The sequence below is a fragment of the Alternaria postmessia genome (genome assembly GCF_024291825.1).
Source record: "Alternaria postmessia strain BMP 2775 chromosome Unknown scaffold_134, whole genome shotgun sequence".
NCBI classification, from domain to species: domain Eukaryota; kingdom Fungi; phylum Ascomycota; class Dothideomycetes; order Pleosporales; family Pleosporaceae; genus Alternaria; species Alternaria postmessia.
Genome location: NW_026260207.1, coordinates 31,750 through 43,899, shown reverse-complemented (window position 1 = coordinate 43,899; position 12,150 = coordinate 31,750). Strand labels below are relative to the sequence as shown.

The following is a 12,150-nucleotide window of genomic DNA, read 5'->3' as shown; positions in this document are numbered from 1 at the left end:
GCACAGCGGCTATCAGGGTCCCGCGCGGTGGCGATCGCTTAGTGTGAAAGGTGTCCTCTGTTACGCGTCTGAGGGCGTTACAAATCCAACACCACAACAACTGAGAATGACGTACGTTTAACATTGGTCATGTATACTAATCACTTCGCTCACCACGGACTTGCTTGTCTGCGACAAGGTATTGTATGCATTATCATTCCTGGGTATCACAAATCCATCGTCCTCTCAATCTGCATGTGACGATCCTATCACCTCCTACCAATCTTCAGAAGCTAATGCAACGACATTTTCCAATTGTTGCCCCCAGTCATGCCATAGCTCCCACTAACCGTCTTCTCATCCTCTTCTTTCCTTTCTTCTTTGACCTCCGGCTTCTTTTCCACCTTTGCGTCTTTCGCCTTCCCCAACTCCGCAGCAACTTTCTCCACTGCGCCCTTCAGAGCCCTTACGTCCGCGCCTCTTATCTCTTCAATCTTCTTCCCATCCTTGAACACCATGAAAGTTGGCATAGCCGTGACACCGTATTGTCCGGCAATTTCCCTCTGCTCGTCCACGTTGACTTTGACAAACGCGAACTTCCCTGGCGAGGCATGCGCAGTGGACAGTTGGTTGTAGATGGGTGCGATCTGCTTGCAAGGTGGGCACCATGTCGCGTAGAAATCTGCGATCATGTAGGCGTGTCCATTCAGCAAGGTGCGGAAGTGTAGCGGTGCTGAAATTTCTGTTGGCATGATTGGGATTGGTACTGTTTGTAGATGTGGCGTGCTGGTAATATATGCTGTATACGTTTGGGTGTGGTGTCTTGATATGTCGTACAGTCAACAGTTGGGCTTTTATGTGACGGTTGTTGTAAGGATCAGACTGCACTTTTGTATTTGCTTGTCGGTGGGATGCCGCAATGTTGTAGAAGGTTCTATTTTGGTAAACTACCATGGGCTGAAGCTCAGGCATAAGGTGAATGGTCTCGCCAATCAGCATTTGTCATCAGCTTGACAGTCACGTGGCAGCGCGCTTGATGCATCTGGTAGTCGGTGATAGCAACACGTTGAGCAACGAAGCTACGCATGGTTGCATACCGTATCTGGCAACTGTGCTCATTCCAACAAAGCATTGATCAACGATTCGGCAGTGAAAGCTTTAACCAGACTAATCTGGCGGTCTTGTGAATATGTGGCAGCGCAATGATGAACATGCTGGTTTTTGTAGCCACCTGAAATCCTAAGAAAGATCCGCAACGCCTCGCTATGCCATTGTGTGCAGCAAGAACCTAGCTGCACTCAAGAAGAATAAACTGTCCTCCGCAGAACTCAGCCCCCACCTCTGCCAAGTATCTCTTCCCTTTCCAGTACTTCAGGCTTGAACTTGATCAAAAAGACCGTCTTCCCCGGCCACAGTCCCTTCCCATCCTTGCCTTCTTCGTCGCCTACACTATGCGCCGTTACACCCTCGGTTGGGAAGCCTGCGCCGTCGCACACGCCCTCAATTATGCCCGCCACAAAGGCCGCACAATTCAGACTTGACAGTTCCTTGGGCAAGCTTATGTATTGGTTGACCATAGGGTCGTTGTCGAAGAGCATGTACTGTCCGGGATCGGTACCAGACTTTTCTAACGCGTCGGCGGGGCGACCGAAGAGGTAGCGGTATAGTTGCTGTGCGATGAACTGCAGCAGAGGCAGGATACGTGTGGGCCGAATACTAGCGAGGGGGTTGGCGGTGCGGGAAAGGAGAAGGTCAAGTAGACGGAGACCGATGGGGTAGCCTTGGGTGTTCAGTCTATATGTTTGTTAGGACACATGTGAGGCATCGCGACTCGGTTCTTTCTGCCTACCTCTGCTCCAAGTCCCCCACATCCTTTGCGCCCTTTTGCGCATATGCAATCATCTCAATGAAGAGGTATGCAAACGCCGCTCTACTAAGTTCGGCATTCTTGCTACGATTCAGGTTCCTATCGTATATGCTCTTCTTGTTCGAAGGATACCGCAGCCCGGGCCCTTGGCTTGCGTTCCCGCTCATTGCTATGTGCTGCGCTTGTGGTTGCGATTGTACGTTCGACTGTGGGCGGATCGTGGCTGCAGACGAGGACGTGGAGGCTGCCTGTACGGGGTTGACTGGTTTGGAAAGCGACGACTGGCGCGAGGGGTAGTACGCGTGGTGCAGAGGCAGGATGTTGGACATGGTTGCTATTGAACCCTGGCCGTCTTGTTTGGCGGAGTCATGTGGGTCCGAGGGTCGTGCGTCGTGCGTCAGACTTGCCGCGGGTTGAGGCTGAAGATGCCAAGGCTAGTCTTGGTGTCTTGCACCCGTGCTTCCGACATCAGCCGTCCGACGTTCAACACCTTCACAAGGCGCCTAGGGTAACTGAGTTGAGAAGTCGAGGATATTCATTATGACTAGAGTTTTCTACCTATCCCATCTTCACGTCACTGATAGTCGACTAGTCCGATTTCGACCACTTCCGTGCTGACACTGTTCCACCATCCATAAGAATATCCGTTCCCGTGACGTACGAAGACTCGGGTCCAGCCAAAAAAACTGCGATGTTTGCGATTTCATCCGGGGTACCCATACGTTGCAAAGCCGAAACCCCGACCATAGTCTTTGGGCCTACACCAAGGGGTCCATCCAGTTGCGCGAGAAGTTGCGGAGTCGCAATGACTCCAGGGCTGATGCTATTTAATCGGGCTTGTCGACTGCCCCAAGCTTTTGCAGCACCTTGTACTCTCAGAATATTTGCCCGCTTCGAAACGGTGTATGCAACGTTGCCATCCAAGGATTCCATGTTCAGTCCTTCATGATCCAAAAGTTGCGTGAGAGGTGCGGTAGCAAGGTGACGCTCCAGACTGGGGGAAAGGGTGATGAGATGGCCGGCCATACTAGCAATGCAAACCAAGGAGGTTCCCTCGGACGCGACAGACAAGAAAGCCTCGATTATATTGGCCGTACCAATCAAGTCCACGGCATAGATCTCTTTGGCACTGGCGCTTCCAGGAGACAGGCCTGCCGTATGGATAATAGCGTTGATACGGCCCGCAGAATGAGCAGCATGTGCAAAGGCCTCGACGGATCGGTAGTGGGCGATGTTTACTGAATGACCTTCACAGCTAACGCCTTCTTTCCGAAGCGTGGAAAGGGCATTATTCAATGTGGTTTCCTGGAAGTCGGCTAGAAGAACGTGCTTTCCGGGAGCCAGTCGCTGTGCGACTGCGAGACCCATCCCACCAGCACCAATGACGACAACTACATTGCGAGTGGGATGAGACGATGTCATGACGGACATAGGCCCCTCTCGTAGCTGCTGTAAGATTTGGAGAGATTGATAAGGGGAAGTTGACGACTATCGGTGCGACAAATTTGATAAGCGGTATGATGTTCTTGTGCTACGGTTGAAGTCCTAAATACTATTTGGTGTAACCAATCACTAGCTCAACCCACAGACCGAAACCTAAACCGAGAACGAGAACGACAGGATGGGGCCAAGCTACTCACCGATGGACCAATAGCCATGTCCGCTACCCGCAAGTCGCGCTCCTTACATGATATCCCTCGAAACAGGCCCGATTTCACCAGAGTCATACACTTCTTTGCAACAGACTAGCAAATTTCAATCTCAAGCGTATCCAACGCGTACTAAAGTGTGTGGAAGCTCACCGCTACTGGAGTCCGAGGGCCCGCGTTATGGGGCATCGGTGTCCGAGCAACCCGAGGGATAGAGATAACGTATCTTCTGCCATACATGGCGCACAACTCACGGTCCCCTACTTCTTAGTCACGCTGTCTGAACTCCAAGACCTCCATTTGTGATTGTATATCGACTACGATATTTAGAGCTCCAGAACAACGAATGTATCCGGATACAAGAAACACAGTGAAATTGAACCAAGCGTCTTGATGTTCTCTTGTTAGTTTGACCGACACCATTGAGAGTGTGTAGGTTCGTATTATTGCTGAGTCTACGATGATAGTTCCTTTCTGATAAAGTTCCTCCAGAACCAATCAGCCTGCCGAGTCTTCTACCCGTAGGCCACCTTAGCTGGCTGGTTCGTTGTTGTCGGCAACGCGGTATGAGTAGCTACTCCGACACGAGAAGGTACAGCACAAGTATTTATGGTGACAGATGCCCTAATCGTAAGGCCACTGCTAGAGCTACACACGCCATACGTCGACTAGCAACTGTCACCGCAAAGGTCAAGCTCAGCGCCAAACCAGCCATATGGACTACAACCATCTGTTAACCCATCTCTTTCACAACCTCTTAGCTGAGGTGACACATCAACATGGGCCGGTGGTGTAAAAGTAAAGAAAACGAGCTTCTTTGTACAGCTCGAAGTTACTGTATTACAAAGTTTCTTATCACAATCTAAGCTACCTGCGTCGCCGCAAGCGTCGTCATCGAAGCAACCACTCTCGCCGTAGGCGCTGTCGACATCCATGCATCTCTTGCAGTCAGAGCATTTGCTTGAGTATTGCACGTTCCGTACGTTGTCTGACAACCGCCATCACAATGTCCAGACGACGACCCAAACCATCCATAAACCGAGCCTGAAGCACAACGATGAGCTAAATTTCTTTCCAAGTGATTGACGTGGAGATGATTGCGGGAGTGAGGGATCCATAAAGTAGTCACCAAAATCACTTCCGGGACATATGGATCCGTCACTGCTGTTAATCTTGCCACAATATCCATTGGGTGGAACAAAGATAGAAAATCGCTTACCAGTCTCCGAAGCCGCACCCTGGGCAAAGCTATCCAGATAGTCCTCCACGTTGGCCTGCATGATACATCAATCCTGCAGACTTGTCAACAATCAAGCCAATCAATCTGAGCACCCCAGATTGAATTGAATTGATAGCTCTTTCAAAATAAGTAGATTGAATTGATAGGATTGATAGAAGCTACCTTCCTAAATAGATAATTAGCTAGCCTAGCTAAGTAAAAGATCTACAAAAATCTTCAGATTGGCTTGATTGATGCAAAAAAATCTCGAGATTGGCTTGATTGAATGAGCAGATTGATTCGAATCAATCAAGCCAATCAATCCAGATTGATTGTTGACATCTCTGCAATCCTGACTCTAGTTTTCTTTCAGGGAATACAGGTGAGGTTTACGTACCATTTGGTGACAGCGCAATACTGGCAGAAGATGACGTGGTGGATGTAGGGCTTGCGACCAACGCAGACGACGATCGTGGCGATGAAGCGAGCGAAGGCTGGGTCGAAGACGTGGCTATCGATGACGCATCGCCTCCAAGCGCCTTCCCAAAACATTCTGCATTTGCAATGGTCAAGTTCAACCACGTACCCGCAGTCGGCTTCTTAGTCAAAGCCGTGTACCAATAATGTGGGCACTCCTCGGCAAGCTCAAGGGCAGGGGAACCGTGACTCGCCCACCATACCGAAGCAGAACTGGCATAAATAGTGTATGCAGGAAGGACGGCAGTGGGTGCAGCAGTGATGATTCCGCATCAACGCGTAGCATCCGGGTATGGACATTCAAGTCCAGTGCAATTGGCAATCAGCTCGTCGCCGTAGGAGTCCAAGGCTGATCTTACGGCCCCGGAAGGCAATGGAGGGTCAAAAAAGGGTGTGTAGGCTGAGATGGAGCAATCCGGATAGTCGTCGAATCCAGACGGTGGGGAATTGGGAAAGAGTATGGAAATTTCTGATGGATCCAGTGCTGCTACTCTGGATGCTGACGCAGCAACAAGGAAGATGGATAATATCATCATGAGATGGGAAGGAGGACAAGTATGAGTAGAGCTATTCAGCTGGTGTTGTCAAGATGTGAGAGGCTGGGAAGCTTTGACAAAATACTCTCTGCACATATACATGCTCTCAAGCAATTATGCAGGGATCGCATAAGGTACTGGGGTTAGTTCAGCCAAGCATAGTATTCACGACGGCACAGCTGCACGGAATACGGATAGTCAGAAGAGTGCAAAGTCCGAGCCGCCATTGCTAAGACCGCACTATTGATTTTACTCTTCCTCCACCCCCTGCTCATTCGAACCCTATTCACGAGTTTTTAAATAGACCTCGATAGCTGCAAGGCAGTCATTCTTGCGGTATCGTTTCAAATCAGGTCACCCATAATCTTTGTAGATCTTCTGGACTCCCTCAAGCGTCTCTTGACATTCGTCACTGCGACCATGCCAAGCAGCTCTGACATTATCATAGCGAAAAGGTACGAAATTGAGCGTTCTGAAATTAGCCTTGAGCATCTCAAAGAAGTCCGAGATCTCCCAGACTCCACCGTTGGACCGCCATTCGGCCTGGTCTTCTGTGATCAGATTATCGTCAAACCAGCCGTAAGGGTCGGGATGGACTTCTGGTATATCGACTTTGGCTTCGTCCTCACACTCATACCAGTAAATGACGCCGAGTTCCGTATCGAGTAGGAAATCAGGCCTTTCGTCCATTGCGACGTGAGACCCACAATGTAAGATGGTATCTTTGCTTCGTCCTCAAACGGCTCGGACACCTCATGGAAATCCGCACCATCCTCATCCCCACGACATGTATGCCAGCTTACAAGATCACACTCGGGAGCGATCTGGGTGAAGCCACTTATGTAGGGTAGATGACGAAGAAGGTCGATCACCTTGTCCATCTTGTCGAATTTCGGCCAGCCGTTCGGACTGATTGTAGGTTATCCATCTTCGGGAGGCTCCTGGATTATAGACTCGTCTGCGTACATAGCTGACAAGAATTGGAAATAGTTGCGAAAGGCCTTGACTGTCGCATCACGCGAATAAGTGATTTCGTATATAGAAGGAGATTCATGCGAATAAGTGACTTCGTATTCAGAAGGAGAAAGCATCTTGATCTTATGAGTACGCATCTTTCCTGCTGTCGTGATGAATGGTGTAGGATGACCGGAAAAAAAGAGTACAGGATGACAATAATGGGGGAGCAGGTCAATTTTCGGATGCAACACTAATCTTACTGAGAGATCCAAGAAAGGTTAAGATAGAATTTGCCTTTCGTGAGGCGCCTGTAGCGGCATGAGGCGTGGTCTCTACAAGGCGGTTAATGAATGCGGCACGGTGCCATGGGCCCAACAGTTTCGTGTTAGAGAGAACACACCGACAGTATGCTCATGTATTAGAATTAGTTACCAGACCTCGGAAAGATTCAAACTCCGTCGGAGAAAACTGACATGAGTTTGCTGTATCTTTATATAGGCCATTCGCGAAGAGTGCAAGTACGTAGAAGTAGGATTGATCAATCTATGTTCCGACACTTCGCCTCGGCTTAAGAGATTTCCAGGGTTTGCAAGGCGGGGCCGAGGGTCATGAGTCAGTGCAGCTAACATCAAGAATTCCAACCGCCTTGCCAAGCACCCACTGTCCTTCTACCACGCCCGCGTCGATTTTCATGATGGGTTCATTCTTTACGGTTTGTGAGATATGCTATACTGCACGCATAAACACATACTTAGCACAATCAGGCTGTTATTAAGCGATTTTCTCGATGCTACGTAGCAAGTCGGAAAGAAGAAGTATGGCACTATAAAGACTCACTGTTTGCAAGGTCTACATGTCTGCATGGTATCGAACTTCTGCATTACGACAGACTGCCTGGACGGCGCGTTTCGAATGTCACTCATCGTGCTCCGCACCTGTCTCGGCGTAATCCTTTGACATCTTAACCATATCCCCCATATAGTTTCTCCAGCTTCTTCTTCTCATTGTTCACTCCTTCTGAACTGAACACTTTGCGCTCCTCCTAAGCGCTCCTCCTCCACTCTTTGTACCATTCGCGGAACTCCTCAGTTACGTTCATCTGGTGCCATACGAGAAACATCATTATCGGCTGCACAGCGATGCGGTGGATGTTGGACTAGATCTGGAGACGGCAGCAGTGTATTTTTTGAATTTGAAGCCGCATCGCGTATGCGGAGTAATACAAAGTGCTCTACCTCAAGCTTTGGTCGTGAATGCCTGTTGTGTTTGCTTTGTTCTTGCAACGCAGCCAGAGCATCGCCGCGTTCCCTATTCATCCGACGCTCAGACGCCAGATGGCGCTGCTTGTCATCCTTCTCCACCGTCATGTCCTTGGCATTCCTCGCTTCCTTATCGGTACCATTCAGTTCTCATGTCTTTCCGTATTTCTGGTTGCTCGGACTGACATTCTCTTACTCGATCTTCTTGGGAGTCTCTTTCGACTGAGTGTTCTCGGGTCGCAAGCGTGAGACCTCGCTCTCAAGGCGAGTAAGGAGGGGTATTGTATCATCCGAAAGATCAGATCCCGCGAAACTCTTGGAGGTCTTCCAATCTACGTGTTCGATGATCTTGGGTTTATCCTCAGCTTTGGTCTTCCAGTCTTTGGCTTGCTGGCCGAAGACCGTGATAGTGGCACGCAGACACGCGTCTTCATCATCATTCGCTCTTAGCTCCCCGTCGTCTGCTTCTTCAACTCTAAGACCTCTGACAGAAGATGTGATAGGCAGTTCGTGTCTTGATGACTCAAGCGACAACATTTCCAGGCACAAGTCGACAGATTGACAGAAAAGTGCGTTGTGATTGAAGTTTGTCTGTTGATAATTAGTATGAGCGTGCATATAGTAATTGATAGCATACCTTATTATACGCCCTCAAGCGAGTATACTGACAGCGACAGAAACAGAAAGGCTGTCGGAACCTTACACGTCATCATGACGCCAAGAATTAGATTCCGATAAGGTGAGGATCAAAAGAGAAGGAACGGCAAGGCTCGATCGTATCCGGTTCGTGGTGAAGCTTTCGCGTGCCATAAGCGCCCTCTGACACAGATGGTAGGTGAGCGAAGTGCAACGATATTCGTCACTCTTCGTGAAAAAGGTGCTCGAGAGTATTCCGTCACTCAATCACCCATCCTTCAACTGCTCGATAACAGCTGCAAGGTCTTTCACTCGGAATGGCTTTGGGACCGCGTCATCCATTCCAGTCTCTTTCGCGCGCTTCAGCTGCTCCGGTCTCGCATTCGCAGTAACAGCGATGATGTGAAGGTGCTTGCTGATAGATCCGTCATGCTGCGCGGCGCGGATCATACTCGCGCATTCGAGACCATTGACAATGGGCATCTCGATGTCCATAAGGATGACATCTATCCTGGGCGCTGATGCAGTAGCACCCTTCCAGTGTTGCGTAGTTTTGATGAAGTCGAAGGCTTCTTGCCCATTATCGGCTGTGTGGACAATATACCCATGACGTTGCAACTGCTTCTTCAGAACGCGTTGATTGATCAAGTTATCTTCAACGAGCAGGATGCTGGATGGGTTCGTAGACGGCGTATCAGCAGTAGTACTCGTAGCATGAGGGTGCGCTAAGGTCGTCCCTTCGGTATTGACTGTGTCGTTGGGATTCAAGGTTGACGGGATCGAATTTGGCCGTAAAGCCCTGGATGCTCTAGTGTAGAATGCGAACGTAGAGCCGACATGTTGCTGGGAGTTGAACCCAATCTCGCCACCTAACAAAGCTGCTAGTTTTTGACTGATGGATAGCCCCAGTCCGGAGCCGCCATATCTACTGTGAGTCTTAGGCGAGGCTTGTGTAAATTGGGTTGCGACACGCGCTTTGGCCGCTTCATCCATTCCACATCCTGTGTCCTCTACTTTGAACCACAAAAAGATGGAGCCTGCTGATAGCTCCGTTTCGAGTACTGATTGATCTGTCTGAACGGGCTTTTGCACTGTCTTGATGAGGCCATCGAAGATGGCGGTGGGTGGCCAACATGCTGCCCCGATGCGAACGCTGACAGCTTTTTCGCCAGGTGTATCTTTGGTGAACTTGATCGCATTGGCCACCAAGTTGAATAGCACTTGCGTGATTCTTCCAGGGTCTGCGTCAATCCAGTCAACCCCAAGCTTGCTCAACGAAGGATCGGCAACAGCTAGAAGCTGAACTCCGGCCTGTTCAGCATCAAGCTTGAAAGTATTTTCGACTCGTCCGAGGAAGCTCTTCACCTGGAAGACGGTAGGGCAAATCTCGAGTAGATCCGAATCTAGTTTGGAGAGCGAAAGAATGTCGTCTATGATACGTGTTTGATGCATAGTGCATGACGTGATCGTTTCGACAGCATCGACCACGTTGTCGTTGAGACTGCGGCAGTCGTCGGCGGCTGAGGCGCTTTCAAGATTGGACATGCTTCCACTATCGCACCGATCAAGAAGAAGCTTTACTTCCGAGAGGGAGTGGGCTATTGAATCCGCGCAATGCATGACCACATTGAGAGGATTTCGGATCTGTGATTTATCAGAACAAGCTAAAGCATGCATAGCTCCAGGTACATACCTCATGGCTCACCATATCAATGAAACTGCGCACTGTCAGAAAGCGACCACGTATTTGGGATCAGTGCGTACTTACTTTTCCTGCTGTCTTTTCGCTTCCACGGCTTGTTCGAGCCTTCTGAGTTGCAACGCCTCAGAGAACTTGAAATCGCTAATGTCCATTATTGTACTTGTAATCTGAAAGTTGTCGTTGTCCACCATCTCCAGGAAGGCTGTGAACTGCACCCAAGTTTGCTGTGAGAAGTCCGAGTCTGCTGTCCATAGTCGATTTAGTCTGAGATGAAAGGTCGCAGACTCTCCAGTACGCGAAATGTCATGCAAACGTTCATCGAACTGTGGAAGATCCTCGTGAAATATAACCGAGCGAACGTCGATGTCAGCTGCTGGTATAGTGGAATGCGAAGTCATTTTGAACCAGGTCTTGTTGGCGAAAGAGGGCCGCATGTCCCGATTGAAGATCAAGATTCCGAGGGGAGCATTCTCAACGAGATTTCGAAGACGCAGTTCGCTGAGATGGAGCTGCTCTAGGGCTGCTGTGCGCCTAAAGATTGCTTCATGCTCGACTTTCTTCTGTGCGTCTATGTCCGTAGCACAGCCGGTAACGCCAATGACTACGGAGAGGCTGTCAAAGACAGGGACACAGGCGATTTGCACCCACTTTCTCACTCCACCTGCTAGCCGAAATCTGATGGAGAGCGTTGCTTGTAGGCCAGCAAGAAGCGCTTGCCAGTTTAGTGATAGCACCGGTACGTCTTCGGCGTCACAGAGATCTACCAGCTTCGGCTGATTTTCCACGTTCAGCTCCCTAGAACAACCACTCAAATCGCAAAATCCTTTCTGCCATCATGTTAGAACGCGAACGATAACGCTGAGTAGCTGACCGTACATTGACCTGCAGTACATGTCCCGACAAGGAACATTCGAAAACCCCAACACTACCCGCATCAAGTTAGCATTATCCGGTGGCATCCCATGCGACACAAACCTCGCTGCGCCCATGATTTTTAGTAGCCGTGACAAGCCTCCGTCGGCTACAGTAGCCTCCTGCTGCTCAAGGGCCTGTTCTCTTGTGATGATATCTATCTCTCTCCCAATCCCTTCGTCTTCATTCTTTTCAGCAAGATGCCTCGCTTCTTCAAGCACCCACGAGACTACTTCGTTCGAAAATTCGCCATGGAGCGTCTTTATCCATGCTTGATAGGAGCGATCGTACGGTATCCGTGGCGCCAGACCAACTATTAAGACAGCGTGAACATCGGTGATCCGGTTCCAAGCGCTCGGCAACACGACAGCCTGGTAACAAGCATCGCCATGGCATCGATCCTTGGACGCCTGTCGCATTTCCAAGGGCAAAGTACCGTCTTCAGCCTGGAGAACCACCGGCGCATGAGTATTGACACTTCTGAAAAAGCCCTGCACCCATTTTTGGTCGATGTTAGGCTCGAGTTTGCACGGAGGCGCGGCTGGGAAGGAACCAACAGTCCCAGAGAGCAGGAAACTCAATGGGTTGACTCGATTGGTGAGAAGACTCGTTCCTTCCACTCGTTCGATGGTCGTCTCTGCGCGGTACAGAGCAGCAAAAGCTATATCCCCATTCCCATTGGATATGCCACACAAGATCGAGGGCCAAAGCGTGTCGAGGTTTGACGCAGACTCGCAAGCTCGGGATATCTCGTCCAGAGAATTCTCGCGACGGGCTAGCAATTCGTCTTTGGTGATATCGTCAGTCGTCGTGAGGAGGCTTCCAGCGGCGGGGTTGGCCCAGTCCAAGTTTCGGTCGTATCGCAGATCGGAATCGACGGCGGGATCGCTTTCTGAATTGCTGGAAAGAGAGGGGTGGGGCTGATCAATCTCTACCGCCATGACTAAATCACCAGCA

At 50.0% G+C, this 12,150-nt stretch overlaps 5 protein-coding genes across 5 annotated transcripts; all 5 read right to left on the bottom strand.

Annotated features, from left to right (window-relative positions):
• Window positions 1-272: 272 nt before the first annotated feature.
• Window positions 273-731, bottom strand: J4E82_010614 (uncharacterized protein; the record flags this gene model as incomplete). Its single annotated transcript, XM_051736825.1, has 1 exon — window positions 273-731. One exon carries the CDS (start codon window positions 729-731, stop codon window positions 273-275), a length of 459 nt encoding a protein of 152 aa, XP_051583421.1.
• A 576-nt stretch (window positions 732-1,307) lies between these two features.
• J4E82_010613 (uncharacterized protein) lies at window positions 1,308-2,175 on the bottom strand (the record flags this gene model as incomplete). The annotated part of the gene is made up of 2 exons (XM_051736824.1): window positions 1,308-1,773; window positions 1,829-2,175. The coding sequence occupies 2 exons, from the start codon at window positions 2,173-2,175 to the stop codon at window positions 1,308-1,310; spliced, it is 813 nt and encodes a 270-aa protein (XP_051583420.1).
• A 259-nt stretch (window positions 2,176-2,434) lies between these two features.
• On the bottom strand, window positions 2,435-3,268 carry J4E82_010612 (uncharacterized protein; the record flags this gene model as incomplete). The annotated part of the gene is made up of 1 exon (XM_051736823.1): window positions 2,435-3,268. The coding sequence occupies one exon, from the start codon at window positions 3,266-3,268 to the stop codon at window positions 2,435-2,437; it is 834 nt and encodes a 277-aa protein (XP_051583419.1).
• Window positions 3,269-8,135: 4,867 nt separating this feature from the next.
• On the bottom strand, window positions 8,136-8,653 carry J4E82_010611 (uncharacterized protein; the record flags this gene model as incomplete). Its single annotated transcript, XM_051736822.1, has 3 exons — window positions 8,136-8,534; window positions 8,591-8,607; window positions 8,647-8,653. 3 exons carry the CDS (start codon window positions 8,651-8,653, stop codon window positions 8,136-8,138), a joined length of 423 nt encoding a protein of 140 aa, XP_051583418.1.
• A 193-nt stretch (window positions 8,654-8,846) lies between these two features.
• Window positions 8,847-12,134, bottom strand: J4E82_010610 (uncharacterized protein; the record flags this gene model as incomplete). Its single annotated transcript, XM_051736821.1, has 4 exons — window positions 8,847-10,223; window positions 10,273-10,297; window positions 10,348-11,076; window positions 11,257-12,134. 4 exons carry the CDS (start codon window positions 12,132-12,134, stop codon window positions 8,847-8,849), a joined length of 3,009 nt encoding a protein of 1,002 aa, XP_051583417.1.
• Window positions 12,135-12,150: the final 16 nt, after the last annotated feature.